At 40.7% G+C, this 26,345-nt stretch overlaps 2 protein-coding genes across 2 annotated transcripts in view; both read right to left on the bottom strand.

Annotated features, from left to right (window-relative positions):
* LOC132403840 (potassium voltage-gated channel subfamily A member 1) overlaps positions 1 to 26,345 on the bottom strand; it is a 280,928-nt gene that overhangs the window by 142,731 nt on the left and 111,852 nt on the right. The window lies entirely within an intron of this gene.
* The window catches only part of LOC132403364 (potassium voltage-gated channel subfamily A member 2-like), an 89,408-nt gene that overhangs the window by 33,402 nt on the left and 29,661 nt on the right, over positions 1 to 26,345 (bottom strand). Inside the window, 3 exon segments of the mRNA XM_059986783.1 lie at positions 12,939 to 13,052; positions 13,986 to 14,226; positions 18,743 to 18,820. Of these exon segments, the coding sequence (XP_059842766.1) occupies positions 12,939 to 13,052; positions 13,986 to 14,226; positions 18,743 to 18,820 (433 nt within the window).

Below are 26,345 nucleotides of genomic sequence, written 5' to 3'. Positions count from 1 at the left end.
AGAGCTAATAAGCAAAATTACTTAATAACATTCCAACTCAACTTTTTTCTAGATTGCATTTGTCAATTAATGTTTCTGAGATTTTGGAGTCAGAGGACAAAGGGAGAGGATGATCATTTAAAATTTGCCCCAAGGGTAAAATATGTTCCCACAAGGGCAACAGAGAAAATAGCATCATCTTCATTCAGTAAATGCATCAGCTGTGAAAATCAGGACCAGTAGTCCCACTGCAATGGTTCGCCACGGAACAAAGATACAATTGAGAGGATACATGGGGAGAGGAGCAATAAAGCGACACAAAATATGGCCTTGAAGAATAATTTTGCACTAAATTCCAAATATTCCCTGCTCCCTCAAAGGAAAAAGGTACATTTTAACAAAATCTTCCTTTTACTGAAAGAATAACCATTTCTATTGCTAGTATAATACATGTCTGCCAGATTCATATAGAAAAAGAAATTACACATGTGCCGCCATAATTTCCAAATATGCATTTACAATGGGATGGCTCCAAGACCAAACTATACAAAATATATTTTTCCTCAGATATTGGGACTGTAAAACTCTGCTGTAGTACCTGTTAATAAGCTGCAGTTGGGTCAATAACCATAACCAAAATATACATGTACATTTGCTGCACCCCAAAGAATTTAGCACCTGAGAAGTCTTGCTTTATGTGTACAGAACATAATGTTAGTCAGTATGCAAAACTGATTTAATGACATTGCTGTCAAACGGGAGCTCTATGCTTCACTTGAACTTCCCTCTTTTAATCCCTCAGCTGCATTCAGGAGCAGAATTCTAAGGGGCCATCGACTACGGCAGGAAGATTCTGAATGATGCCCATTGGTTGAGCTACAATTGTACAAAGACTTCAGATTTTCTAAAGTCAATGTGTTGCGTGAGTTAGATGCCAATGCACTTCACCTTGACTTCAGAGCTTCTGCTTAGATCAGTGAGTCACTTAGTGCGCGGCACAAATGGGAGAATGCGGAGAGAATGTGCAAAAAAGGACAAGCTTCTAGAAGGAGGATGTAGAGGAAAGGGAGGACGAACCTCAACAGATGCCCATTTTGGCCCAAGGTGATCTCTGATGTGAAGCTGTGAACTCTGGGACTTCAGTGCTTCTGGGTTTATTAACAACTACACTGAAATATGCCATCTGCTCCAGTCAAAACTCTAGGGTAATAGTCACATTACCCCTGGCTATCAAGGACAGTGTGACCATGAACTCGTGCTCTGAATCTCTACAGGCTTGAGGTCCAGACACTTGTATCATTTTACAGTTTGCCATTCACTGTTGCATGAGGAAGATCCCTGGAGAGATTGCTCATTCTCTCCTGCCTGACAGCAAATGGCTCTAAAGAAAAGTTGCCATTTTGTACTAAATTTAAAATATTTTGCCCTGGGGGAAAAATGTTAAATTGCAGCATAATTTTTCTTGCACTGAAAATAGGTAGCTTTGTCCCAGGCTCTCCGTGATGCAGGGTGTCACACTGAGCACTGTCAGAAAATGTAGAGGAGCCTTGACCTAAAAGCAGAACAGTGGAGAAGATTTGGCGATGAACGATAACTTTAATTATAGACTATGAAAATAACAAGACACGACAGGCCGCAGAGCAAGAGGGAGCAGATAATCAACATTATAGGCAACAAGGTAACTGAAGGCTAGGAGCGACTGACTGAGGATGGATGGTTCAATGAGTGATCAAGAATTGTGGATGAGAGTAGGGTTTAAATAGGCTGCAGGAGATGAGTTGGAAATGAGTGGCAGGTGACTCCTGTTAACTGGGTGGAGACTGGGAAGAGCGTGCATGTGCTGGCCTGACAAGCACAGCCACTAGGGTATGTTCCCATAAGCTGTATGAGTCAAACTACCTTTATTCCACGGCAGCCTACATGTACTTGGGCCCCAATAATAAGCCAAGTCAAAAGCACATTACTGCACTGGATTTGAAACATTAACTCTGCTTCTCTATTCATAGATATTGCCTGACCTGCCAAGTATTTCCAGCATTTTATATGTTTAGTATAATATACTGCAAAAACAGAGAAACACATTTTTTGTTGCTGATGCAGAGTCGAAGCTCGTTTGGGAACTGTGCAAAGGATTATGTTCTGCTACCACATGAAAAGTGGTAGAACAGATCATTGGCGTGATGAAATAATGATTCCCCTGCCTGTTCTACTTCAGAGTGGAAATCTATAGGGATTGAGCTGTATCCTGCAAAAGGACATTGACATAAGAGCACACTCCTTGACACTAGTAATGTGGAGAGCAGCTGGAGAAGGTAGAGTGAAAGAGTGGAATGGGAGAAAGAGGGAAAGATGGAAGGAGGTTGCAGAATGACCTTGCCTGGTTTCTCAGGGCTAAGTGTGTCTGCACCCACCTCCCCCACCGCACTTAGCACTACTTCTCTGTCACCTGTCACACACCCCTCCCGCAGCACTCTACTTTCACCAATCCCAACATCTATTTCTCCCATCAGGTTTGCAAACTTGCTCCCCACTCCACATTGACAAACAGAGTATTGTTCAATTAAACTGCTATTTAATGAAGAATGCACCATTCAAACCCACATCACCTCAAGCAAGAACTTCCCCTGAAAATGCATGGTCACGCACTTTGGCAGCAGAAATGAGTGTACTGACTATTTTCTAAACGGGAGAAATTACAAAAATCTGAGACACAAAGGGTCTTGGGAGTCTTTGTGCAGAACACCCTAAAGTTTAGCTTCCAGGTAGAGTTGGTGGTGAGGAATGCAAATGCATTGATAGTATTCATTTCAAGAAGTCTAGAGTACAAGAGCAGGGGTGTAAAGCTTAAGCTTTATATGGCACTGGTGAGGCCTCACTTTGAGTATTGTGGTCCTCATCTAAGAAAAGATGTGCTGACATTGGAGAGGGTTCAGAGGAGGTTCACAAGGATGATTCTGGGAATGAAAGGTTTATCATACCTGGAACGTCTGATGGCTCTGGGTCTGTACTCACAGGAATTTAGAAAGATAAGGGGGATCTCATTGAAACTTTTTGAATGCTGAAAGACCTAGTCAGAGTAGATGTGGAAAGATGGAGAGTCTAGGACAAGAGGGCACAGCCTCAGGATAGAGGGACATCCATTCAAAACAGAGATGCAGAGATATTCTTTTAACCAGAGGGTGGTGAATTTGTGGAATTTATTACCACAGGCAGCTATGGAGGCCAGGTCGTTGGGTGTATTTAAAGCAGAGCCTGATTGGTTCTTGATTGGACAGTGTATCAGTGTTTACAAGGAAAAGGCTGGGGAGAGGGGCTGAGAAGGGGAAAAAAAGGATCAGCCATGATTGAATGGTAGAGCAGACTGGATGGGCCAAATAGCCTAATTCTGCTCCTACGTCTTATGGTCTTCTCCCAGTATTCAAACCTGATTACCACCACTAGCTCATATGAGGTGCAGACTCACATTTCAGACAACTCCAATCAGAACCTCTGGGTATTACTTCCAAACGTAACATCCAATTTGTGCCAGTTTCCTTTGTGAAACAAATTCTACAGTGAAATTGATCTTTTTCTGCATAAAAATTATGTGTTCTATCTCTAATATAAACTTGATACTTTAAACATGGGTCCTCACTTTCATACAGAGTCTTTAAATAGTGTTGTACATTGTAAAGTATCAGCTAGGTGAAATGGCATAAAGTTCAATGTAGACATACCATTCAAAACCCTCTTCAAAAGGAATGCAAAAGGATAATCTCTAGGTATACATTGGACAAGCTGCTTGTCAGTCACTAGGGATGTTGTGTTGAATGAAATAGTTTGATTGCTTGATTGATTGATTGACCTTTCACAAATTCTTTGGATGAGCCTCTACTGCACCACAGTCCTGAAGCCTCATCATTCCTCAACTCCGTCATGTATTGTGCTGTTCTAGAAATGGGTTACTCTACACAAGTTGAAGAAAAAGTCAGCAACATCCTACCTTCACACTCTACATGTCTTGTCCAGTCACATTGGATTCAATAAATCAAAGAGAGAATCTGTTTTTAATTTTATAGTATCCATGTAGAGTTATACTAATGTGATTTATGGTGGAAATGTTAACCCCTTGAACACGTGACTTTTGACGAGGTTAGAAGGGAAAAGAAGGAAAAATTTGAAACCAGTTCCGGCTTGTTTAATTACGGACAAAGGGATTAGGGAACCAGTCTACCACCAGGCTAAGCTTCCATCAGTGAACTTCTAAGGAGGCTTTCTGCCTCTATTCCTATGGGTTTTCCTTTGTTCAATTCTGTCAGATTTCTCAGTCTCAGCAAGAGAAGCACAAAGGGCCAGTTCCATGAGGCAATCGTTGTGGTCTAGTCTGCAGAACAGAAGAACCTAGTGTCTTTCCTCAAGCACACTGAGCTCACAATGCACTCCTTACAGTTAAAACTTCCCTGACTTCTGTGCCTGTTCCCCAACTCTGAACGTGCTGTCACAGATGGTGGTGCAGGCAGATATGATAGGGTTGGTTAAGAGACTCATCGAGTAGGGACATCAAAATGCAGAGAATGAAGGGACATGGTACAGGTGGAATGGATATGCACCATTATCACATTACCTATGCATCATTAGCTTCATTAGCTTGGCACAACATCATGGGCTGAAAGCCCTGTTTCTGTGCTGTAATATTTTATGTGCTATCATACCATCAATCTTCCCCTAATTACAATCCATTCATTTCAGCTATGACTATGCTTCCTAAATTTCCCTAAATACAATTGCTTCCTCCAAACCACAAATTTATACAGCACCACCACCCCTCCCACCAATTCCCCCTCAACAGGCTGACAAAAAACTGTGACATGTATTGTGCTACATTTTCGTAGGACATCCAGAATGACCATTTTCTATGTGTCCAATAAGAATTTCTCACTAACTCCCACCTTTGCACATCCCTCAAGATATATCAGGGTTACTCGTATAGGATAAAATTAATTTATTGGGTTAATGTTTCTCCTACTTGTATAGGATGAAATTCATTTATTGGGTTAATGTTTCTCCTGTTATTCTCAGGAACAGCTAATAGAGCAATGGTGAATGCACAATTTCTGCCTCTGAAAGGAAAATAAATCAAGTTTACTCATCAGATATTGTATGTTATTCATCATAACTTAAACCTTTGTTTCACAACACCCTAAACACACCTCCCCTCTATATATCTGGCATTTTACATCGAACATAGAATAGTTCTGCGTAGGACTGGCCATATAGCCCCCAATGTTGTGTCAAGTTTGATACGAATTTATACTAAATGTCCTTGTCCTGTGTATCGTCCATATCCGTCCATTCACTTATGTATCAATCTAAAAGCCTCTTAGACTCCACCAAACTGCCTGCCTCCACTATTAAACCCAGAACCAATTCCTGTTACCTATCAAACTCTGCATAAAAAACTTGTTTTTCATGTCACCTTCAGATCAACCACTCTCCCCCTCCGGAATTTAAAAGCATGTCCTCTGGTGTTTGACATTTCTACCCTGGGGGGAAACTTCTGACTGCCTTATCTATGCCTCTTATAATTAAAAAAACACTTTATCAGGCCTTCCCTCAGCCTCTGACACTCTAGGGATAATACCAAAGTTTGTCTAGACTTTCCTCTAACCCAGACAGCATCCTGATACATCTCTTCTGCACCATTTCTACATTCAGGTACAGCTTCCAACCCTCTGCCATCTGATTCCTAAATGGACGTTAAACCCATGAACACTAACTCACTTTTTTAATAAATATTAATTCTGTTTTTGCACATTTTTTTAATCTATTCAATATACGTATATTGTAATTGATATACTTATATCTCTATTTATTATTACTTTTTTCCTTTTCTATATTATGTATTGCATTGAACTGCTGCTGCTAAGTCAACAAATTTCCCGACACATGTTGGTGATAATAAACCTGATTTCTGATTTTGATTCTGATTCTCCACGTCCTTTCTATAATGGGGCAACCAAAACTGCACAAAATACTCCAAGTGCAGTCTGGTTAAAGTCTCATGCAAATACAGCATGAGTTCTTACACTCAGCACCCCTCGGAAAGGTTACACTGCTAATGTAATGGTCTTTCTGTAGAAGCAGTGTTCGGGTTATGGGGTTATGGTTAGAGATAATGGATGCTTTGGAATGTGAGCTGTCCAATGACGGGAGTCTGTTTTCGTGCTGTGTGCCTGATACCGAGGTGATCTGCGTCTTTTGTTCAGCGGGAGATGGAGAGAGAAGACACTGGAGAGGAGGGGTCGTAGGAGTGGGGCCAGGAGTCAAAGAAGCCCGGGGAAATTGATGGAGGGAAGCCGTGAGCTCCAACTTGTGCAGATTAGATTTTTTTCCTTTTCCTTTACTAACCCTATAGTCAAATTAAGAATTATAAAGCTAAATTGTTTAATTGTATGCGGTGTACTGTCTGTTATTTCGTGGTGCTGATTTATAACAGGGTAACAAATCACTCAGCATCCACACAAACAGGGGGTTTCAGGTGAGCTTGCACCTCAATCTCACACGTTTGGCGGGGCCAGAGATTGTGTTCCCTCGACTTACGCTGCCGAAAGAACCTCAAGGTTACCAGGGCAAGATGCCATACATTTTCTTTACTAACATTCTTTATTATAGTTTCATACTTCTAGCATTTGTTGTTTTCCCCTTTCTCCTCAGCTGAGACCATGCTCTTCCAAACCTACAGAAATAAACATAAGAAATACAAAAATGCAGAATACTGAAATGAAATTAGAATTGGCAAGATTTATACAGTGGGTGGATGGTCCTTTATATAAGGAGATGTGCTCATCTATAATCTCTCCAGGAAAGCTTGTCAAAATCTGTTGCTTTCAGCATTTGATGATGTTCACTTTTGCTTTCCTTTCCTGTTTCATTCATTCAAAGAGTTTTGCCTAATTAAACCTGATTTTTTTTCAATTTAATTGAAGGATGTTAATCTTTTTGTAATTATTTATCATTGCATTTCACATATATAGCTGGAAATTCCTCCATGTGTACCTGCTGTATCTTTGCCTTTACATAAATATAAAGCACAGTAAATTCCTATCCAATAAATCCTAGGATTTTAAACCTGTCAGCTGATTTAATGAGCTGAGAGAAGTGACTTGAGTGGTTCATATGCAGCCTGAAATAGAAACATTCACTTTTATGTACAGAACGATGCTGCGAGAAGCTGACACACACCAAGTATCACATTCTGCACAAGACAGCAAACTGAAAAATGTAAAATAATTTTAAAAATTCAAAATAAAAATGGGAAATCATTAATCTTCTGAAGCTATCCCTGATCTCCAAAATTAATTTAGCTTTTTCCCAAGGAGGAAGAACAATGCACTTGTCAATCTGGTTAATATTCCAACAGCAAGGATAAATAGCCTGTAATTGGCCTCAAGAACATAATTAGACTATGATCTGGTGGGAATTATTTGAGCACGAAGTTGCTGGGCACAGTAGCTAAACTTCCCAAGACCAAATTGCACCAAGCAAAGCTATCAATACATTTGAAATGGTGATATTTGTACAATGTAATGGGAAAACTTTGAAAAGGTCATTGCTTGCTTTAGAAAACTTACAAAAAGTTGAGAAATGGAAGATGCCCAACACCCTTATGGGGAGGTGTACTACTGAAGTTAGGGAGAGTTAAAACTAATTTGCAGGAGAGTGAGGAGCAGAGTGGATGTGGAGCTGTTCGGTGGGGAGGCGGGAGAAGTGCAGTCAAATACCTGAGGAAGTAGTGAGAGCAGAAACAGTCACAATAAGGAAAATAGAAGGAAAGCCTACAAGGTCTTCGATTAATAAGGCAGGTGAACTGAGCAGATGGGAATATGATATATTTGCTATCACATGATTTAAAGTGCTATGACTGGAGGAAGGACAGGGCTGGTAACTCAGCATTCCTGAGTTACAGGAATGAAGTTGAAAGGTAGAAGATTAGGTGACATTCCCATCTTGATTAAGGAGTCCATTTTGACAGTAATGAGGGAGGGCTATCAAGCCATGTGGATAATAAAAAGAAGGCATGGGTTGAGAATCCCTTTTCTAAAATTCCAAAATCCAGAAACATCTGAAATCTGAATATTTTCTGAGTGCTGACATGACATCACAAATGAAAATTTCCACAAGAAGGTTCCTAAGCAATGTGCAGTTCTCTGTGCACCACAGGCAGTTCTGAAAAGTGGCTTCACAAATGTTATAAACAGGCATTAATTAAAGGTACAAAAGTACTAAACAAAGCAAAGAATGAAGCCCCAAATCGTGTATCATCAGAGTCTGAGTGAACAAATTCCCTAGGCTGATCATAAAACAAGCAAAGTTCTATCACGTCAAACTGAAAAATTGAAGATAATTGTGAATATACAGTGAGCAGGTTACAGAAATTTAAGAAAATTTGAGGAAATTGGAGATAGGCCTTTTTTTTACGGTATCAGAAATTATTTGGCAAGTGGGCATTCGGACAGCTTGTTTTTTGTCAAAAATGTTCTTGGTATTGGGAGGCCTTCAAGAGCAAAATTTTGAGAATGCTAAGCTTTTAAGTGTGTTGGTTTTCAAAAGATATTGAAGCCCTGGTTAAGAGTATAAAGGAGGTGCATAGCAGGTATAGTCAGTAGGATAGAGTATAAGAATGCAAGAGAGCACTTAAGAAATAAATCAGGAGAGCTAAAAGCAGGCATAAAGTTGCTCTAGCAGACAAGGTGAAGGAGACACCTAAGGGATTCTACAGATATGAGAAGAGAAAAGGATTGCAAGGGACAAAACTGTTCCTCTGGAAGATCAGAATGGTAATCTATGTATGGAGCCACAAGAGATGAGGGAGATCTTAAATGTGTTTTTTGCATCTGTGGTTACTCAGGAGACAGACACTGAGTCGATAGAAGTGAGGCAAAACAGCACCCTGTACAGATTACAGAGGAGGAGGTGTTTGCTATCCTGAGGCAAATCAGGGAGGATAAATCCCCAGCATCTAACAAGGTCTTTCCTCGGACCCTGTGGGAGGGAAGTGCAGAAATTGCCAGGATCCAAACAGACATATTCAAATCACCATTCACAACAGGAGTGATTCCACAGGATTGGAGGATAGCTAATGTTGTTCTGCTGTTTAAGAAAGGCACTAAACATAAACCAGAAACTTACAGGCCAGTGAGTTTGACATCTGTTGTGTGAAAGTCATTGTAAGGTATGCTAAAGGTCCGGATATATAAGTATTTGGATAGTTGAGCACTGATTAAGGATAGTGAACATGCCTTCATGCGTGGTAGGTTATATCTAACCAATCTTATAGAGCCTTTCGAGGAAGTTACCAGGAAATTGAATGAGGGCAAGGTAGTGGATGTTGTCTATATGGACTTTAGTAAGGCAATTGGTGGTAGTAGATAGTTGCCTCCCTGACTGGAGGACTGTGACTAGTGAGGTGTGCTGCAGGAATGTTGCTGGGTCCATTGTTGTTTGTCATCATTTAGGACAGAGTTAAGGAAAAACTTCTTCTCCCAGAGAGTTGTGGGAGTCTGGAATTCCCTCACTCGGAAGGTAGTGGAGGCCAATTCTCTGGATGCTTTCAAGAAGGAGCTAGATAGGTATCTTATGGATAGGGGAATCAAGGGATATGGGGACAAGGCAGGAACTGGGTATTGATAGTAGATGATCAGCCATGATCTCAGAATGGCAGTACAGGCTTGAATAGCCAAATGGTCTACTTCTGCACCTATTGTCTATTAATAATCTGGATGATAATGTCGTTAACTAGTTTAGCAAATTTGTGGATGACACCAAGATTGGGAGTGTAGTGGACAGTGAGGAAGATTATCATGGTTTGCAGAGGGATTCACAGCAGCTGAAAAATGGCAGATGGAATTTAACGCAGACAAGTGTGAGGTGCTGCACTTCAGTAGGACCAGTCAGGGTAGGTCTTACAGAGTGAGTGGTAGGGCACAGCAGAGTATGGTGGAACAAAGTGATCTGGGACGATAGATCCATAATTCATAGAAAGTGGCATCACAGGTAGATCAGGATGAAAAGAAAGCTTTTGCCACATTGCCCTTCATAAATCAATGTATTGAGGATGGAGATGTGATGTTATATTGAAGTTGTATAAGATGTTGGTGAGGCCTGGTTTGGAGTATTTTGTGCAGTTTTGTTCACCTACCTACAGGAGAGATGTAAATAAGATTCAAAGAGTACAGATTTAATCTACAAGGATGTTGGTGAGGCTGAAGGACCTGATTTATAAGGAAACATGAAATCGGTTCAGACTTTATTCCTTAGATCATATAAGGTTCAGAGGAAATTTGACAGACATATACAACATTATGAAGAGTACAGACAGGGTAAGTGCAAGCAGGCTTTTACCAGTGAGGTAGGTGAGACTACAACCAAAGATCATGTGTTAAGAGAGAAAGTTGAAAAGTTTAAGGGCAACATGAGGGGAAACTTCTTCACTCAAAGGGCCGTGACAGTGTGGAGTGAGCTGCCAGCACCAGTGGTGCACGTGAGCTTGATCTCACCATTTAAGTGAAGTTTGGATAGATACATAGATCGTAGTGGTATGGAGGGCTACGGTCCTGGTGCAGGTTGAATAGAAGTAGGTAGTTTAAATGCTTTCGGCATGGACTAAGTAGGCTGAAGGGCCTGTTTCTGAGCTGTATTTCTCTATGACTCTAAAAGGCACAGCATTAAATTTTTAAAGTGTCTTCTGATCATGAAAATCTAGCATCAGACAAGTCGATGATGCTAATTTTTTTGGGGTTTTAAGGTATGAAAACAAAGTAAAATACAAATATAGGGTACCTTTTCATCAAAACACTTCATAGGTGGAGACTGAAAGCCTGCCATTGTTTGTTTCCCTTCAACAGCTGATTCAGGTATTCTCCCGATGCTGCTGAGCTGCTTTTGTTAACCTGCACATATTATATTTTTACTGTTAAGTGATGAACAAGTTTAAGACAAAGACTGCTTACTGATAGCACATTAATTCAGAGTTGGAAATGATTGCAATCCCAAGCTATCTCATATATTCTAAAATCCAAAAATATCCAAAATCCAAAATACTTTTTGGATAAGCATTTTGGATAAGGGGTACTTAACCTGTAATTACTTTTCTGGGTGTGTGCAGGTCCTCTAACAGTGACTCAGAGGTAGAGGAACAGAGATGAAAAAAAAAATCACAGATCTGGAAGAATATTAAGGCTGTAGTACTACATTTGTCCCTGCATAAAAGACTTAGTGGGGTGGAATCTTTGAAGGACATCCATGAAGATTTCATGAACCATTCTGAGGATTGTACTATGAGAGAAGGAGAGTGTTGGACTTCATCATTCTGAACATAGCCATGAAAGTGGCTGGAGTGTCAGTGAGAAAGTGATAATATCTCCATAAATCCTTAATTTCCAGTTGAGCTTTATCCTTACAGGAAAGGATAAACTTAGAATGGAAATAAAGGGCCTGGAAGTGGGAAGCCTGATTTCATTTTTTTAAACCAGGACCTGACATAAGTAGACAGGGAGCAGTGGCTTTCAGGTGTGTGTACACCCGAAATATTTAAAAGCAAAATAGTGAGATTTCAGGGTGAATGTGTTCCTGGAATGATGAAAGGGAAGGACAACAAGCCTGTGGAATACTGGGTGTGAAAAGATATTGAGGATTAGATAAAGAAAACATATTAAGCATGTAGTAGGTATGAAGACCAGAAAATTAAGAGATGCCTTACAGAACATGCAGGGGGTTAAAGAATTATGATGGAAAAAGAGAGGTCACAAAATATTGCTGACAAGCCAGACTAAAGGTGGCGATGTATCAAAAATAGCTTAGGTTTAAATGTATTTTTCAAAGCGGTAGCACAATGTATTGATGAAATCAGTGTGATTAATATGTCCCACATAGACCATAGTAAGGCTTTGAACAGGTCCCACAAGGAGGACTGGCTCAAAAGGTTAAAGCTCTTGGAATCCACAGAAAATTGGCAAATTAGATCCAGAATTGACTTTTTAATAGGAAGCAGATGATTATGTTGGGAACTTTTATGATCTACAGACAACAGACAGTAGTATAGATAGTTATTGTCTACAGATCACATAAAGCAACCATCATTAGACTGCTAGGACTCCTACAGTTTATAGTATTTACTAACAATTTGGAGGCGAATGTAGGAGGTTACTAAGGCTGCAGATTACATGAAAATTGGTAATGTTGATATTAATCAGGTAGAGTTATGCTATGATATTGATAAATTGGTAAATTAGTCAGAACAGCAGATGGTAGAAACCAGTCCTGATAACAAGTCATGTATTGTGGGAGGAGCAACAAGGTCAGGTTATACACAGTGCATTGTAGGGCATTAGGGAATATTGAAGACAAAAGAAAAACAACAACTGGCAAATGAGAGAATCTGGGGGTGCTGGCAGATATTGTCTCTCACTGAAGCCAACAGCAATATGTGCACTTTCAGTTCTAAACAAGATCTTAGATTTCTGAAATCAGCACTGAGGTGCTTCTTAGTTTGAACTGAGTGCTGCTGCCGACCCAGGTGAAACAGTGCAAACAATTCTCATCATTGTAACCTGAGAATAATCTCCAGTCACTGAGGACTGTCAAGCAGAGAAGCCAAATTATGAGCAAGGGATTGAATTTCTAACAGGAATGAAGAAAGGAAATCAAAGCTAAGAATTCATATTAAAGAAGAAGATACTCTATTCTTTATTCAAGATCCCAAAGAATGCAGATAAATATCAGAGGATCTAGAATTCAGTTTATCTTGGACTTTTGTTTTTGTCCTTCTGATTAAAAAAAAACAGTGACAGCTCTTCACATTTTAATGGTCTATACATTTTAACAATTGAGCATAGCCTCATCCTTAAAGGTGAAAGATACTGGATATAAAGTCAGGATTCGTTAAAGAAAACCAGCAAACTCAAGACAGGGTAGATACCCACCTGGTTGAAATGTCACAATGGGTAACATAGGATATGATGTTTCCTGAGCCCCAGGATCATCAGGTTGCGTCACTGAAGTCTTTGTCATCCTTTTTACCCTCTCATTCCAATAACCTGCAAAAGAATAGAATGGATTTCACTGAGTAGATTAATTGAAGCAGATATTTCTTGGCCTCCAAAAATACGTGATAGGACTTCATTTTTCCTATCTCAACATGGGCAGTAACTGGTCACCCACGGAAGGTGCTGATCATGGATCTTGGACTCAGTAGTTGCAGAGTATGATTAAGATAGAGGGTACTGGAGTAGGATACAAAGAAGACCAGACAAGCTTTATGGGTGGGTGTGCTTGCCTGAAATTAAAAACAAATCTATCAGTAGATATTTCACGACAATCCCTCAACCTTCTGACTGCTTTTTTTGCATTGCTTTCCCAGATAATATTTTTAAAATAATTCTACTTCACAAGTCCATGGTGGGATTAGAACATATGCTCTCTAAGCTATGGTCCAGGCCTCCAAATTATGTTCAATATTATAATTCCTATAATACTGTAAACATTATATGTGTCCAGTATATTTTTGGGACTATGGTGCCAAAGTTAATGGAGGAAGAATGTTTAGAAGGAGAAGGTCTTGGAACATGGCAGTTGGGATAAAAACTTTGAGAATCAAATTTACACTGGATGTCATTCTACTTTTTCTGTCAGGAGATGTAGAGGATACTCTACCCAAAAGCAAAGTAGTGGAGATAATTTGGCAATGAATGATAAATTTAGTAACAGACTACAAAAATAACAAGCCACAAGGGGCTTCAAAACAAAGAACAGACACTAAGCACCACAGGCAACAAGGTAACTGAAGTCTAGGAGAAACTGCTAGAGGCTGGCTGGTTTGATGAGTGAAAAAGGGCTGGGGATGAGAGCTGGGTTTAAATTGGTTGCAGGTGATGAGTTGGAAATGAACGGCAGGTAATTCATGTTAGCTGGGTAGAGACTGGAAGGTCCCTGCTTGTGCAGGACTGACAGAAACTGCCCCCCCCCTCCACCTCCTGTGGCCAGTACCCAATGGCCCATGGTGATCTGGATGGATCCTTTGATGATGAGTGATGGATTCATGATGAAACTGAACTCCAGGCCGTGCCCTTCACAGTCAACCAGGTGATACACATTCTGTCCACGATGACATGAATCAATCAACAGGTGAATGATCGACACTGGACCAGTTTCCACTATCCTATATTCTGGAGGTGCAGGCTCGGGTGGGTTTAGTGCTTCTTGGACTTGGGGCTTGGGAAAGGACACATGGAAAGTATATGCGATACTGAGGGACACTGGCAGCTGGAGATATTAAATGACTGGATTGATGTGACTGATAATCTTGAAGGGACCAATGAACTGGAATGAGGTCGTGTGACAGTTAGGGCAGATAGCCAGACATTGTCCCCAGGCCGGAGCAGTCTGTCTGAGCTCTGCCTGGGGTTGGCCTCACGACAGTAAGCGTCATTGGTGTCTCGATGGCCTTCCATGCCCTCTTCCAAACATTCCAGCACTGGCGAACTAGAGCACCAGAAAGGAGGATCTCCTCTGCTGGGAACAACGTGGGTCAGCAGCCATGAAGCACTTCAAAAGGGTGGCAGAGAAGGTGTAGAGATTGTAGGACAGCTCAGCCCAGAGCAGATACTCCTTCCATGTGGAAGGGTTACAGGTGGCAAAGCGTCATAGAAAATTCTCCACTTGCTGATTGGTTCTTTCTGACTAACCTGTGTCTCTCTAATGTCAGTGTGAGAGAGGCAAGAGAGTCCAGCCTAAGAGTTTCAGTGATCGAGATCTGTGAGGGAAGTGCAGAAGCAGTTCCACTATCCTTTTTTCATTCTAAAATAAATTTCACCTACATCAGAGGTGATACTTAATAAATTTTAATATTTTAATGATTTGAATCCTTTTCAAATGTTTGTCAGAATCAAGGAAAAGCAAACAAGCTTGAACATGAGCTGCCAAATGGTGTCAGGGCACTGATGGGTCTCAGGATGCGCCACTGGGAGGTCTGATTCCTTGGCCAGCTGTGGTACAGAGGTGTTCACAGCTGCAAGGAAGTGTATGGCCACAGAGGGTTGTCATGGCCATGGGGAATACAGCAATTGAGCAAGATCCAGCTCTAAAGCCTGAAGTTAATATACAGTACAGGTGCAGTTATTACAGGGCAAATTCTTAAAGATTTTTATGAGTCCATGGATGCTGTGCTGTAAAATGGATCAAATATAAAGAAAATCCATTTACTTCTCAGTCAAAATAGAACATAATGTGCAAAATGAATCCTATACAACAAACACTCCAGTGTTTTGGAGCTAGGAGAATTTCAAGTGGATATTCTGCGAAGACAGTTCCAAAGTTTTTTAAAACTGTCTGTACACATATACAGCATATATATTTATGTACAGTACAGTGGATTCTGGTTTATAGGGCAGCCACTTATTTGGGACAAATCTTAGAGAACAAAAACTGACAAAACAGTCAGGATTCCCTTCACTTATTTGAGACAACATGCTTCTTAATTGGGACAGGAAACTGTTGCCAAACAGTTTCTAACTAACATCAGTCACATGGGCTTGTGTGGCCAGTAGACTCTACACCATGTTTATAGAGTGAACAGTTTTTAAATAGCATCAGTCGCACGTGTTTGTGTTCACAAAGCAATGATTTTTGTCACTGAGAGTCAGCAAGAAATAAACAGTAAGACAGTTTAGAACTGTCTTCTCACTGCGATTTCAAGTATTCAGACTTGCAGAATCTCGAAATGGCCAGGAGTAAAAATGAAATGATTTAACTACTTCAACAAGTTCAGCACTATGAAGAATTTAAAGGTATCAACAATCAACTTAAATGTAACTTTTGGTCCCCAGCAGACACTCAGCTGTCACCTGTGGCTCCAAGTAGCTGTTTGCATGCTTCGGCATCCATACCCTGGTATATCGCTTCAGCAGTTGGCTAACCCAGGTGAGGGTAGCCAGCAGGTCTCATACCCTGATAAGACAGCAACATGACTGTCCTAGCATGTAAAGTCAAGTCTGGAAAATATCGGGCTGATAACCAAGAAGGCAGTTCTGCAATGCTACATGGAGAGTGAAGGGCAAGACAAGGCTCAAAAAAAATTCATGTCATCCACTGCAACCAGGGAAGACCCCAGTCCTGACATCTACTCATACCACTGGATCTGGACTTCTGAAATCGAGATAGTGGAAGTACCCTGTGCAATGGCTTTTCCACTTTAAAAGCTCTCCTGCACAGCTTTCCTATCATCATCGGATATGGCAGATGACCACCGGTAGTAATGGTAGTGTTCTAATTTATTCTGCATTTCATTTAAATACATAATTTGTTACTCAGTTAAAGAGTAGTCTTTTAATACCTTTTTAACTATTTCCATGAAACTTCAGCTATTTGGGGCAACCACTTAATTGGGACATTTACTGGACCCGATGTGTCTCAATTAACCAGAATCCACTGTATATATTATATATATTATATGATATACTGTATACAGATAGACCACACACATACACACACACACACACACACACACACACACACACACACACACACACACACACTTAAGGTGATTGGAGGGAAGTATTGGGGGGGTGTCAGAGGTTCCTTTTTACTCAGAGAGTAGTGGGTGCATGGAATGCCTTGTCAGGGGTGGTAGCAGAGTCAGATGCATAAGGGAGATTTAATAAATTCTTAGATAGGCACATAAATGATGGAAGAATAGATGGCTATGTAGAAAGGAAGGATTAGGTTGATTTTGGATCGGTCAAAGGTCAGCACAACATTGTGGGCCAAAGGGACTGTACTGTGCTGTAGTGTTCCATGTTCTATGCTCAAAATCTTTGGAAGTCAATAAAGTTGTGAATAAATTGGATCTTTGTTTTATAAATAAAGGCTTAGGGTATTAAAGCAATAGAGGGATGTCTCATCTGTATGGAATATTTGACTGGCTGTGTTTAATTCTGTTCAAAACATTTTAAGAAAGAGGTCAACACCTGGAGACGATGCATGCGTAACCTCCTTGAATGAGCGACAAGTTTAGACTTTCAGATGGAGGAGTGTAGAGGTAAAGGGGAGTAAGGCATATTCAATATACTGAGTGGTTTTACTAGGTGGAGTGAAATGATTTTCAGTGGGAAGAAGGTTGAATCAGAGCACACAGATAAGGTCCTGTGGTAGATCATGCTCTGCACCGTGTTCACTAATTCTCTGTGTCCTCAGCCATACATTTTCTCCCCCTGTACTTCGGGTGTAACCTTTCACTGTCAGCGCATTTCCCAGACACTTCAAAAGGGTCAGTGGCTTGCTCCACAGACAAGAGCTCTGACAGTGCCAAATTCAGCAGCCAGTTGCCTGGCTATCAGACTTCCTCTTTAAATTGAATACTTATGCATCGGACACATAGGTTCACTGAAATTACACATTGATAAAGTAATAAATTTGCGCATAGCATTGATTAGTGTCACATTTTCCTCTCTACAAAATTTATCACCAGTATATTTATTGGCTGTAAATTGGCTTCAGGTGTCCTGAGGTAGTGACTAAAACAGTGCAAATACAAGTTTTGCTCTTAATCTGTTTAGATGTTCCAGATCCAATTAATATCTTTAAGATTAGTTGTACAGTAATGAAGGGAAAAAGCCCTTGTTCCTGTAAACTAATTCATAGTATCACTTCCCTTTGCAATGTCATTTTATGGACTATCTCACCAAGTTCTTTTCTGGATTCTCCGTGGATATTTTTCTGATCACATTCTATACAGAACGATTTTTTGCTTTTGCATGTTTGACTTCTTTTAATATTTTGGATAACTTACAAGATTTCCAGGTCCCTATTTGGTGAAGTAACTCACCATCTGCAACGCTGAGACATCGTACTAAAGGTTGGCATTCCTCAAATCTACCAGCACTGTGAACAGGCTCAGCCACGCTTAAATGACTTCTACAGACACCTGCACTATTCGCATGTGCTTAATGTTACAGCTGAGGCTTGTCAGAATACTTGCCAATGGGCAAAGTTGGATCACAATATTAAAAAAAAACAAACATCCAAACAAAATGGGAAAATAGGAAGATTTTGCTTGACATATAAATTTTACACATAATAGGACTTTGATGTAGTGCATTGGCATAACAAAAACAACATTCAACACTTAAAGTAAACTTAGAGGTTAAAGTACAGATATGAAATAAAATTTGCATAAATACATAAATACAATCATGTATTTACAAATCTGACAATTAAGAATCTGAAAATTCTACAGTGACAAACTGACTGGAGGAGGGACTTAGTAGTTGGAGGGGAAAAGAATTGCCAACATTTCCCTTCACATTTGCTACTCAATCCACTGAGATCCTCCAGCAGTTTGCTTGTCGCTCCAGATACCAGCGTTTGCAATCTCTCCTGTCTCAATATTAAATTCTTACTGTGGCAGACAAATTGCGCAAAGCAAGATTAGCAAGATTAGCAAAAGCATTCAAAAGTATCTGCACTGACTTCAACAGAGAATGATGCATTTCAAAGGAAAACCTGATCATCCCATTGCTGATTGAACTATCAATCACCTGAATACATCATCTTCCACTGCAAAATATGGCTTTTGGCTTACATTTCTTGTGACTATATTTAGTTGTCCCTATTAACATAGCTTGCTCAATTGCATAATGTAAAGATGATCTTTATACAGTCATTTTGTCTGCAGCAGCCCAGAGACTTGCTGTTTTGCAGTGTGCCAGTTTCCTTGCCCTTGGTTTCTTACCTTCTTCTCATTCTTCAGAAAGTAGGCCATAGATTGTTCAACTGCTCCTGGTTCTGCAAATGATGAAGAATCCCATCTCTGCAAGAGAGCAGAGAAAGATTACAGGAGACAGAAACCTTGCACACCGCATAATAGTATCTTCTACAGCACCCGTCAAAGTCCAAAGCTTTTTAAAAATAAAGCTCGGTCGTACTGGCATACAGTGTTGTAATAAAATATTAAAATTTAGAAATAATAAAAGGCTAGCTTACAGTTTTTCAGGGTTTTTTTAAGAATTTGAGAAGATGAAACATTAGCAATTCATTCCCCATGCATTTCCTCAGAATTATTTCTCTTGGACTGAAAGCAAACATTGGAGAAACATTTCATTTAGACTTAATAGTGCATGACTCTTACCACAATAAATATGAAACCAAACACTGCATCATGATTTATAACAAAGGAAGAATATAATTAGAAAAGGAAAGGGTTCATAAAAGAAAAGATCTACTTTACTGTCCATTTGCTCCCCAGGCAGAAGGCAGCTGGCATGCTGTGCAAGACTTTGCCAAGGAGATAACCCCCACTCCAAATGTGTTAATGTTGTGGTTCCATAAAAGAACAGAGCAAGCTCTTTGCATATACTATTCTAATCATATTAGCCACTTCAGAGGACAGTAAGAGACAAGCACAACTAGTAAGAACTATGGAGAAAGAAATTAGCATGTGCAATGATATGCGACCAAAACATAGCACCATTGCAGAACCACCTGCCATGGAGATTTTATAATAGAATTTAAACAGAGGGTTTAAAGTCGTAGACTGGGGCTATCAAATCTCTCAATCCAGTGTAAACAAATCTCAGTTTTCTAGATTCAATATGCTGAGTGATTAGATTGAGACCTGACTGATTAAGCCATCTCATCATTTTCCTATAGCCCACTCCCAAGCAGATACCAAGCCATAATAAGACGCTATCCACAGTTGTACACAATGATAGAAATACCAATAAGATTGCTGCCCATCAGGTGATGGCTCACCTAGTTACCGTGCTAGTACAGCAAAGGAATGCTGAGAACGAGCGCAGTATTTGTGTCAGAGGTCTCTCTTGAGATCTTCATCATCACAGAAGTCAGTCTGGAGCCAGTTTGATTCACTTCATGTGAGAAAGAAGAAATGGCTGAGAGCACTGAATATAGCAAAGTCCCATAGAACTAGACAACGTTCCAGCTGTTATAGTGAAGATTTGGCTCTGTAACTATCCCTGTCTCTAGCCAAGCTATTCCAGTGCAGTTACAATATCGACGAACAGAATGTAAAATTAACCATGCCAAGAGCATTAGATACAACACAGGTGACAAGACAAGACAGACAGCAGCTCGGTATTACTGCCTATGTGCACCAGGAACTAGTTGCCTCACTAGACAAGCCATTCATCTTCCTGGTTATGTGGAAAATTGCCCAGGTATGTCATATTTACAAAAGGTAGGGTAAACCTAGAACAATCAATGTATCTCACTCAACAACAAAGTGAAACCATCATTAACTGTGCTATTAGGTGGTATTTAGTTGTCAGTTCTCATTGGGGATTTTAACAAGAGCCTTGAACTTAAAACTTTTATCTTAGGACCAAAGAACAAAACTCCAGAAGTAAGTTTATAGACAACCTCAAGACAATATTTCCTAAATATGGTGTAGACTGATGTCTATAGGGGAAAACATTGATAGCTGGACTCTTACATTCCTGGTGAAGAAGACTGTGATTGTTGGAGGTCACCCATACAGTCCTAGGCCATCACTGAAGCTCACTACTGTAAACTGGGCTACATAGCATTTTACTTTTCTGAACACAGGAGCTAAATGTTAATGATTTGCACTGTTGAATCTATAATATTTCACAGCTTCTTGATGGAAAAGAATTGGAGGGTACTGTGGAGTTAAGGAGCTACATCTTTCTCCTATAGGATTTTCATTCGTGTTTTAGAACCTAGGCATCACTGACAAGGCTAGTGTTAATTATCCATTCTTAATTGCCTTTGAGTGCTTCTGGTGATGACACTCGCACAGGCTGCTGGGTAGGGAGTTCCAAAGTTTTGAATCATAACCATGGAGTTGTACTGCACAGAAGGGGCCCTTCACCACAACCCATCTAAGTTGACTATGATGCTTGTTTGGACTAATCACTTTGCTTACATTTAGGCCCACACCTTTTCTACTCCTTTGCTTACAAGGGAACCTTTCCAAATACCTTTTAAGCACTGGAATTCTATCTGCCTCTATCAGTTTCATTGACAGCTCATTCCATACACCTAACACCCTCAGTGTGGAAAAACTTGCCCTCAGATCTCTTTACAAGTTTCCCTTCTCACCTTAAACCTATGCCCTCTAGTTTTACACTTGACAGTTGTAGGTAATGACTCTCTAAATCCCATCTATGCTCCTGATAGTTTTATAAAGCTCAATAAAATCTTCCCTATTCAATAATATTCTTCTCCTATGGTCGGACAAGAATAACCCACCCTATCCATTTTCTCCTTATAAGTAAAAGCAAGCAACATCCTGATGAACTTCTTCTGCATTCTTTCAGGCGGTACCACATGCAGCCTGCGATGTGGTAACAGAACTGCACACAATATTCCCAGTGTCCACCGGCAAGATAACATCAAGCACCAAAGGCTATTGCACCCAAGTGCAACACAATTCCAGCGGATAGGGACATCTGACAAAAATGTAGCTGAGCACAACCCATTATGATTATTTTTACTCATAAAATGTTGGAAATGACCCCCTCCTCCACCTTCAGGCTTTGTTCAGTAGCAAGACAATAAGAGAGATATAAAATCTCTTAATCAAGAAATCCTGCCTTAATCCTAAACTGAGAAATATAAATCATCTAATCTCTTATTATCCGGAGATCACAGTTATCTGCTTGTGACAGCACCTGACACCTGTAATTCCAGTGCTACAGCACAAACAGCCTTCATTACAAATGTATCCTCAAATTGTGTCCTTATTTCATTAAGAATGTCAAATTTTGAGAAAACATCTTAGCAAAGATTTTCTTCTAGTTTCCATTTGTTACACTTTCCTTTAACATTTTGCTACTTTCAATAATCCCCGAGTTTCCTCATTCTCACTAATCTCCAGATTCCCTGTAATTCCAGTATTATCTTCTTCGGCTGCCCATCGATTTTCGATGACGACTGAGGCCTGGGCAAGGTTGTATGGAAGACCTGCAGTTGCCCACGCTGCAAGTCTCCCCTCTCCATGCACCAATGTTGTCCAAGGGAAGGGCATTAGGACCCATACAGCTTCGCACCGGTGTCATTGCAGAGCAATGTGTGGTTAAGTGCCTTGCTCAAGGACATAGCACGCTGCCTCAGCTAAGGCTCAAACTAGCAACTAGCTTCCAGTATTATATGTCCACCATGATGTTAACTTCCTTTGTTGCTATAACTGAGATGATTGTCTAATAACATAAGAATTGGCTCTCTGCTATGTATGACAGCAAAATTAACAAGTAAGGACTATGTTCCTCTGTTGGTTACTTCAATGCAGGTATTAATCTGCTTATTTAAAATTTGCTAACACTGTCGTGGTGAACAGGATTATGCAGTCTAACATGGGCAGGCACAGGTGGGAGGATGGAGATACACCTCTACCAAAGGAGATATAAGGTGCTCCTTCCCTCCACTAACCTGCAGGTCACCCCTGGGCAACCCCTGGTACCTGCTTAGCTCAGTGATCAAGGTAATGTAAAGCCAGGGGATCAGGTGGTGGATGGTCATATGAGCAGCTGGTGCATATCACAAGTCCTGGTTACGTGACCGCTGATGCCAGCCAGACAATCTCTGAGGAGTAGTAATAATGGCTGGAGTCACCTATCTTGTAAAGACACTGCCCAGAAGAAGGCAATGGCCAACCATAAAAATTTGCCAAATACAGTCATGGTCATGGGACCATGATCTCCTGCATCATACAGCACGGGACACAATGAATGACAGCTATCATTTCCTCAACTTTTGAGGAGGTCCTCACGCATTGGCAATCCACTGGTTTTGCAACCAGCCACTTGTCAGTGAACTTAGCACCTTCCTCCACCGCTCCCCTCAATCTCGACATTCTCAGCACATGGGTCACTGAAGCCAAAGGGCTCTGACTGAATTTTACCCCGGGAAGAAGCAAATGACCCCTTCTCCACCTAGAACCAGAAGAGGGAAGGGATAGGAGTGAAGCAATGGGTGTTTTGTCATGAGGTTGGATGGGAGGGATGGGGTGGTGCTGAATGGATGGAATATTGCCGGTTGGTGCATGGGTGGAGGTCAGGACGATGAAGGCAGATATAAGGTGTAGGGAGCCATGTAGGGTAAGTAGTAGAAAAGAGAGCTCATAGGACACTTAGGAGATACTCTGAGAGGAGATGGAGGAAACTGGGGGAAGTTGATGATGTTTTGAGGGTCATACAGGGTGGTGGGCTGGCATGGATGGAGGTGGGTGGGGTGAGGGCTGGTAGATCAATCAGGGTGCATGATTTGTGGGGAAGGCAGAGGGTGGACAAGGGGAGTTGTGTGTCCATACGGGTACAAGTAGTGACAGATAGGGAGATGGGACGTGCTAGTTATAATATGAGAAAATATCTTTGGAATTAAGTTGATGAATCTTGATAGGAAAACAAAAACTGGCAAGAGGTTTGTCTTCAATGGCATTTCTCTTGAAAGGGGCCAGCGGCTACAGAATTTCTCTATTGCTCTGGCATTGACAAGGAAATGGAAGACCTAGCCAGCTGCCTCAAGCACTTAGGAGACCATCCTAAGGGCACCAGACTGATTGTTGTACAGAAAGAATAGGTAACTTCTTAGCGTTCATTGACGGCCTTTTGACATGATCAGGAACAAATTGTGAGGAATCGTATACTATCACAGAATGCATGGTGGAGGAATTCAGATCGAGCTTCAGTGCAATTGGATTTATTGAAGAATTTGCATTAGATGGAGTAAAAGGACGAGGCAGAGGACTGTGAACAGAGAGAGCTCATTAAAAAGAGAACCAGTGAGCTGTATATAAAATTTGTGAGTAAGTAGGGGCATGTACTAGAAGTTTAAAAGAAATGAAGGAAACAGATACCTAGTTAATTTGAAAGATCAAAGGAACCAAAAAGGAAGCACAGCCTCAGGAGAGAGGGGCATCTAATCAAAACAGAGATGCAGAGAAATCTCTTCAGTCAGAGGATGGTGAATTTGTGGAATTTGTTGCCACATGCAGCTGTGGAGGCCAGGTCGTTGGGTGTATTTAAGGCAGAGATTGATAATTTCTTGATCGGACAGGACATCAAAGGTTACGGGGAGAAGGCCGAGAAATGGGGTTGAGGAGGAGAAAAAAAGGATCAGCCATGATTAAATGCTGGAGCAGACTCGATGGGCCAAATGGCCTAAGTCTGCTCCTATGTCTTATGGTCTTAAGGTCTTATGGTCTAGAGAAGAAGTAGAGAGGCCACAGAAGGACTTATGGCAAATGGAATACAGTGTCGGGAAGTGTATACTCATGCTCTTTGGTAGAAGAAATAAAAAGCTGGACTATTTTCTAACTGGAGAGGAAATACAAAACCTGAGGCACAAAAGGGCGTGAAGTCCTTGTGCAGGATTCGCTAAAGGTTAATTTGCAGGCTGATTCTGTGGTGAGGAAGGCAAATGCAATGTCAGCATTCATTTCAAGAGGATTAGAATATAAAAGCAAGAATGTAATGTTGAGACTTTATAAAGCACTGGTGATGCCCCATTTGGAATATAGTGAGCAGTTTTGGGCCCCTTATTTTAGAAAAAATGTACTGAAACTAGAGAGGGTTCAAAGGAGCTTCGCAAAATTTATTTCAGGATTGAATGGCTGGGTATTCACTGGAATTCAGAAGAATGAGGGATGACCTCATTGAAACTTTGATAGTGTGAATGTAGAGAGGAGGTTTCCTCTGGTGGGAGAGTCTAAGACCAGAGGACACAGCCTCACAATAGAGGGGCGACCTTTTAGAACACGGATTAGAAGAAATTTCTTTAGCCAAAAAGTGGTGGATCTGTGGAATTAATTGCCACAGGCAGCTATGGAGGCCAAGTCTTTACATATATTTAAGACCAGAGATTGATAGATTCTTGATTGGTCAGGGCATGAAGGGATATGGGGAGAAGTTAGGAGATTGGGGTTGAGAGGATAATTAGATCAGCCATGATGAAATGGTGGAGCAGGTTGATGGGCTAAATATCTAATTCTGCTCTTATATCTTATGGTCTTATGGTCTAATTAACAGTCAATTGGACAAGTGTATATTGATTCAAGAAAGCCACCATTAATGTGTTTAAAATATGATAGAAGATTTTGCAGAGGTAACAAAGGATTAAAAACAGAAATGTGTTTGATACGGTACATCAAAAGAAGTTATTTGGTAGGGTGTCACCAAATGGGTTGGGCATCAAGACTGAGGGGACATGGAATAAAATGAACTGCTACATCATGGCTAGAAAATTGACAAAGTAACATGAAACAAAGAGTGATAGTGAGAGGCTTCTGTTTGCACTGGAAGAAAAGGTACAGTGGAGTTTTCTCAGAAGTCCATAGTATAACCACTGCTTCTCAATATATATTAATGAGTTGCATTTGGGTACAACCTCCAAATATATAAGAGGTTCACAACTATGGAGACATACAATGCCTTGAAAAAGTATTCAGCACCCACAACAATTTTCACATTTTACTGTCTCATTTAACAAATTTAAAATATACTGAAGTATGATTTTTGAGCTAATCTACAAAACAGCGTGCATCATGTCAAATCAAAAGAAATCCCAAAACTTGACAGCAATTAACTAAAAAATTAAAAAGCAAAGTTTTGAGGCTAAAAAAGTCTTCATCTCCTTGGTAACCACTATGGTAACTTTTCTCGGGTGCCTTATCCAATGAACCTTTTTACTTGGGGCAAAATTAAGAGATCATCATATCCTCTCTGCTGTGGCAGAGGGACCCTGGAACATATTGTCAGCAGTAGCCCAAAAGCCCTGGGAGAAGGCTGCTACTGCCTTGTCATGACCAGGTGCTGAATGCAGTGGCAGGAAGTATCACCTTGGCTATTAACAATGGAAAGCCAAATGCCAGGGGCTAGTAGAGCAATGCCAGAAACAGGGGTGGAGGGCACAATGTAAGCCCATAGAGGTGGAATGTAGATATTTTGCTGAGTACTCACTCTGCGGAACCCACTCTCTCCTTGGCATTATGGGTACTGCAAAGAGAAGAGCCATCAGGAACATCACAGAGGCTGCTGAGCGAACCTCCAGTTGACTATGGATCAAAAGTTGTGACCTATGGACCACTGCTGCTGGGACACAAGCCATGGCCTGATCAACCTTGGAGAGGTTGCTTGGGCAAGAGTGTGTGATGTTAAAAGACCCCATGTTACATCATTGATGTGTCCCAGCACATCCTAGGATATATCTCAGCATTATGCTAACTTACCCAATAACCCAATTTGTTAATGTAGAAATCTGGAGGACCACCCCTTTTGAGATCAATTCATAAGAATAAGTATCCCCGCTCTCTGTCAGATCCAACAGTATGGTAGGTTTTCAACAGACCAAACCAAAAT

The sequence above is a fragment of the Hypanus sabinus genome, chromosome 13, assembly GCF_030144855.1.
Source record: "Hypanus sabinus isolate sHypSab1 chromosome 13, sHypSab1.hap1, whole genome shotgun sequence".
Lineage (NCBI taxonomy): Eukaryota > Metazoa > Chordata > Chondrichthyes > Myliobatiformes > Dasyatidae > Hypanus > Hypanus sabinus.
The sequence above is the reverse complement of the archived record's forward strand: the minus strand, read 5'-3'. Positions and strand labels throughout refer to the sequence as shown.